The 5,966-nt window shown below is 51.6% G+C and overlaps 1 protein-coding gene across 1 annotated transcript in view; it reads left to right on the top strand.

Moving 5' to 3' along the window:
* Positions 1-5,966, top strand: part of RIN3 (Ras and Rab interactor 3) — an 88,129-nt gene that overhangs the window by 73,044 nt on the left and 9,119 nt on the right. Inside the window, exon 8 of the mRNA XM_015557638.1 lies at positions 4,026-4,157. Within this exon, the coding sequence (XP_015413124.1) occupies positions 4,026-4,157 (132 nt within the window). The remainder of the gene's footprint in view (positions 1-4,025; positions 4,158-5,966) is intronic.

Raw genomic sequence — 5,966 nt, 5'->3', positions numbered from 1 at the left:
TCCTTGTTCCTAACTCAGAACTCAATCAGGAAATGAGTTTCCTGGATGCCGGGATGCTCATCTTTCCATTATCGCCATGAAAAACAACCTCGGGCACTGAACAGCCTTTCCCTGGGAACCGATCGGTCGTGTCCCGGCTCCTAGAGGTTTATGGGAAGACTTTCTCCCTCGCAGGCCGATTCTGCGCCGGGAGGGCGCGGGAGCCTTGGAACAAATCTTCAGGGAGCGTCGCTGCACCCAGCTGCATCGTGAATGTTCTTTAGCGGGTGCTTCCGAGGGAGCTTGGTGGGAGCCCTCCGTGGAAAGCGGCCCATGGGATTCTCACCAAAACCCCCTGGGATAGCATGTTCTCTGTGTCAGTTCACCGGTGATTGGAAACGCAGGCTCAGAGACGTAAAGCCATGAGCCCAAGGTCACACCGCTAGGTAGCGGTGTGCTGGGACTCGCTGCGGGTCTGCCTGCCTCTGCTGGTCAGTGCTGTGTTACCAGCCCCTTCAGCCTGTTCATTTTACAGGCAGAAGAACTGGGGCCACCCGAGAAAACGAAACATGGGTGTCGGTAAGAGCTCACCTTTCCATGGCACTTTACGGGTTCCAAATCACATCCGTATTATTTTCCTCATTTTGTTCTTTTGAAAACCTGAAAGACCATCAGGGCCGGTGTTGCTGGCCCCATGTTGCAGATGTAAAAACGGAGTGTGGCCAGGAAAAAAGAAGAAAAAAAACTGAGCGTGGCCAGGAAGGCAGGCCACAGGCACACCTTTCTCTGGAAAGCAAACCAGGATGAGTGGAACTATGGAGACACCCGTGTCCACGCAGAGCCCACTGAGGCGGTGCTGGTTCGTGCTTCTCGGGGTGCGATCCCCAGAGGGGGTGGGATATTCAAACTGAGCTCCTGTCTTTTTTTTTGAAAGAAACTCCGTACCCATTAGTAGTCTCTCCCCATCTCTTCCTCCCCCTAGTGCCTGGCAACCACTAATCCGCTTCTGTCTCCCTGAATTTGCTGGTCCTGGACATTTCATATGAATGGAATCATACAAATACGTGCAACATGTGGTCTTCGGGGATTCCTCCTTTCGCGTAGCATAATGATTTCAAGGCTCATCGGTGTCGGAGCATGTACCAGTAGTGTGTTCTTTTTATGGCCAGCGGGTGTCCCATTGTCTGGATCGACCACATTTTGTCTGTTTGCTCACCAGCCGATAAATATTTGTGCTGTTTTCTGCCTGTGGGCTTTTATGAATGATGTTGCTATGGCTGTGTGAGTAAAAGTCTGTGTGTGAACATTTCTCTCGGGTGTGGAATTACTGGGTCAAATGTTAAGATGAGTAATCGTTTAATTCAGTATTTAAAAACATAAAAATTAGTGCACAAAAATCTGCGATGAACAAATCATCGACCTTTTTAAGCAAAGGCAGGGTGTCGTCTGTTTTGTGGCCTGTGTGACTGTACAACAGGAACAGTCATTTCCAATCAGCTGGTGACTTCCTGGGCTCGTGTGAGTTTGCGGGGGCTGACAATGGCATGCAAGCAGATGTTTGACCAGGGTTTGATACGCAGTCGTGTTTTTTCATTAACTTCTGCCACTTGGGTTCAAAATACGAGGGGATATTTTGATAAGTGGCTGTAGGAGCACATATGTTCCTGTTGCCACAGGCCCCACTATGGCCCAATAAAGCACTAACCGCTGACATGGTTTCATTTAATTCTCAAATCTCCACCTCATTCTCCAACCTTTCTGCCCAGATTGGAGGAGGGCAGGAACGTCCCCGGGTTTGCAGCTAGTGAATGGGAGAGCTGGGATTTGAACCTGGGCCTGCGGCCAGAGCCTGGCTCTACACCACTCACTGTCCCTCTCTCGACTTCATAAGGTGTGTGGCCAAGGGAGAGTCACTTAAGCGCTCTGAGCCTCAGTCTCTTCTTCAGGAAGATGGGCAAAATACCCGCTCTGTGTGATTGCTGTGAGGAATGATGTGTGCACGCACAGTCAACTGGGAAATTTGTTTTCCTCCCTGGAGGTGCATGCCTTGAAGCAACGAAATGAATCACTAGTTGAAACCTGTCCTCACGTGTGCTATGGGAACCCACCAACCATGTCCCCCTAAAGCAGGGGTTCTCAACCTGTGGGTCGCAACCCTTTGGGGGTCGAACGACCCTTTCACAGGGGTCGCCTAAGACCATCGGAAAACACATATATAATTACATATTGTTTTTGTGATTAATCACTATGCTTTAATTATGTTCAACTTGTAACAATGACAATACATCCTGCATATCAGATATTTACATGACAATTCATAACAGTAGCAAAATTACAGTTGTGAGTAGCAACGAAAATAATTTTATGGTTGGGGGTCACCACAACATGAGGAACTGTATTAACGGGTCACGGCATTAGGAAGGTTGAAAACCACTGCCCTAAATGAAGCCACATGTGAACATTTCATTTTTGTCCTCAGGCTTAGAAAAATAACTTGGTTTCCCTGCCCCCCTAACCGCCCCCCCTCCTCCCCACCCCAAGAAACAGGTGTATTTTCTCAGGGACACTGAGAAGAATGTAGCTGATTGTATTTCCCTTTTCACTTTGGCCACCAGGAAACTCAAAAGCCAGGTTGGTGGCTCCAAAGGAGCAGTTGTGTGACTTCTTGCTTATGCGTGTCTTTGCTTTTTCCTCTGATGCACAATTCCTCTTGTAATCTATGTTTGTCCTGATGTTTACATTTTTATTGTAGATTTTTACTGTTTTATCATGCATTTCCTGATGGGTCACCTAAACCTTTGGTAAAACATGCCACGTAGAACTACCTTTTTGAGAAAAGTGTAGATTGCCTGGTGTGTATTTGAACTGATTATTCATCTCCCACCAGATACAGCGGGCAGCAGTCCTGGATGATCCTCTGGGGCCATGCCCAGGCCTGGTAGCTCTGAGTCTGGAGACCTTTGTCCGAGCCCTTTAGTGAGAGGAGGCAAGAAGGGAGTTGGGGAGCCCAGTGGCCGTTCCTCACTGTGCAAAGCTGCCCCGCCAAGTGGTCCTGGTCCCCAGGGCACCTGTATTCAGGCTAAGAGACCAACGGGGAGCTCCAGGAGGAATCCCTGCCCTCCGGGTCCCACCTCTTATTTTTGTGTTGCCTTATGGTCAGTCTTCAGAGCCCAACTGGGAAGGCCCCCCTTCCAGCCGCTTCTCTTCCCCCAGGCCTCTGTTCCTGCGGAGAGGCTCGCGCCCTGTGAACATCTCCCGCATAAGCAGCAGGGAGGAGCGCTCCCTTTTGGAGGCGTGACATTTTAAAGGAAACCCTCTGCAAAGGGCGTCACCTCAGCCCAAGGAATGAACATCAGTCGAATGGTGGAATTGCTGCCTGATAGCACTGATTGAGGGAGGGCTTTCTGTTTGCAGATGGAGGGAGATGTGCGGTTTCAGAGGGGAGGCAGGGGTGGGGGGATAAGAGAGGAAGAGGGTAAGAGATCAACCAAAGGACTTGTAAGCATGCATATAAACTTACAAGACAGTAGTGGGGTGAGGGCGTGTGCTGGGGGTGGGAATGGCTGGGGGGGGGGCTCAATAGGGGAGAAGGTGACATATGTAATACTTTCAACAATAAAGAATTTTTAAAAATACCTAAAAGGGGGGCGGGGGGCAGGGAGCCTTCCCAGAAGACATCAACGTCAGACAGGCAGGTGCTTCTGGGTGGGCCCGTGGAGACGCGTGGTGTGAACTTGACTGCCAGTCAGGCAGCAAGTGGCATTGAGGGGAAGAGTGGAAAGAGGAAGGGCCTGGGTCTTGCCCGCCCCGGCGGAGGGCACCTTTCTCAGTTCCTTCTTCCCAAGCCTGGACTGTGTCACAGGCCACCCCCTGAAGTCTGATTCCAGGGTCGCCCCCGTCCTGAGAGTCATAAGAAAGCGGGAAGGTTCCTCTTCCAGCAGTGACCACCCGCTACCCAGAAAACCACTGGCCCCTCCCCCTGGGGAGGGGGTAGCTCACAGGGAGAACCTCTCACTCACCACCTTCTGCCTCCTTCCTCCTCCCAGGGAAGCCCTACGGGGCAGACGACTTCCTGCCCGTGCTCATGTACGTGCTGGCCCGCAGCAACCTCACGGAGATGCTTCTCAACGTGGAGTACATGATGGAGCTCATGGACCCCGCCCTGCAGCTGGGGGAGGGTGAGTCACTCTTGGGCGGTCTCTGGGCCCCAGGGGCCTATTGCACACCCCCAACCCAGCCCTGCGGGGTGTACACTGGGCAGTCCAGTGAGCACCTCCTAGATGTCAGACTCCACTGAGCTTTGGGGACACCGCACAGAGCCCGACACAGACCCTGTGCTGGTGGAGCTCACTGACTAGCAGGGGAACTGGGCCAATCAACGGCCATGTCACTACTGCTTGACATATGCTGAAATGGTGAGAAGCCCAGAAGGTATGGGAGCTTGTTTACTCAGGCTGTGCAGTCAGAGAAGGCTTCCTGGAGGAGGTCACACCTGAGCGGAGCATGGGAGATTGAATAGGAACCAGCCAGATAAAGAATGGGGAACGGCCCTAGCTGGTTTTGCTCAATGATTAGAGCGTCAGCCCAAAGACTGAAGGGTCTCGGGTTTGATTTTGATGAAGGGCACATACCTCGGTTGCAGGCTCGATCCCTGGCCCTGGTTGGGGAGCGTGCGGGAGGCAACCAATCAGTGTGTTTCTCTCACATGGATGTTTCTCTTTCTGTCTCTACCCCTCCCTTCCACTTTCTAAAGATCAATGGAAAACATATCCTCTGGTGAGGATTAATAAGAAAATAGAAGGGGGAACAGCAGTTGCTAGTCGTGTAAAAGAGAAGGCTGCAGTGTCCGTGGGGCTTCTGAGCGGGGAACGGTGGTCATTTCTCAGGCTGGGCGGCCCTGTGGGCTCTCAGCCCTGCTCAGCCAGCCCTGGGCCAGGCCCTCAGTGGGCGGAGGTTAAGGCTATGAGTAAATGGCAGGGCTGTGGCCTGCTCCACCCACCCTCCGTTTTCCTTCCCCTTTCCTCCTTCCCTCCCATTCCTCCCACCCACTCAGCCTCAGCCACGCCTCCACCCAGAATCCCAGAGGTGCAGCCTGCCCAGGTATCAGCTCTGAGGGACCCCGAATTGTCCTCTAAGACATCCGCCTCCACGGGTGAAACAAGGCTCTCAGGCCCCAAGTGGCCCCTTTGGGCTTTGTGGTTTTATGCTAAACCGACCCTCTTTGCATCTGTTTGCATTTTTAGCAACCATCAGTCTCTGAGCAACAGCTCCTGTGATTTCTTGGAAGGTCAGAGGAGCGTGGAAAGCATGACATTTACTGTCACATGTGCCTTTGGTTTGTGCCCTAGGACCACTAGATCTATTTTTCTCTCCTCCATAGTTAAAACTTCCTGCAGTTGGAATGACCTGCCTCCCAGAGGGTGTAGGAATTCAATAGAAGCCAGGCCTCTTCAGCAGTGATTATCAGCCACCCAGTACATCCATCTACCCACCCATCTATCCACCCACTCACCCATCCACCCACCCATCCATCCCCCCATCCATCCACCCATCTATCCATCCATCAACCCATCTACCTTCTACCCACCCATCCATCTATCTAAAGGGCGTCACCTCAGCCCAAGGAATGAACATCAGTCGAATGGTGGAATTGCTGCCTGATAGCACTGATTGAGGGAGGGCTTTCTGTTTGCAGATGGAGGGAGATGTGTGGTTTCAGAGGGGAGGCAGGGATGGGGGGATGAGAGAGGGAGCGGGTAAGAGATCAACCAAAGGACTTGTAAGCATGCATATAAACTTACAAGACAGTAGTGGGGTGAGGGCGTGTGCTGGGGGTGGGAACGGCTGGGGAGAGGACAATGGGGGAAAAGTTGACTATGCAATACAATAAAAATTTAAATTTAAAAAATACATTGATTTTTAAAAATATATATTTTTATTCGCTTCAGAGAGGAAGGGAGAGGGAGAGGGAGAGAGAGATAGAAACA

The sequence above is a fragment of the Myotis davidii genome, unplaced genomic scaffold (assembly GCF_000327345.1).
Source record: "Myotis davidii unplaced genomic scaffold, ASM32734v1 scaffold449, whole genome shotgun sequence".
NCBI lineage: Eukaryota > Metazoa > Chordata > Mammalia > Chiroptera > Vespertilionidae > Myotis > Myotis davidii.
Note: the sequence above shows the minus strand (reverse complement) of the source record. Positions and strands in the feature narration are given on the sequence as shown.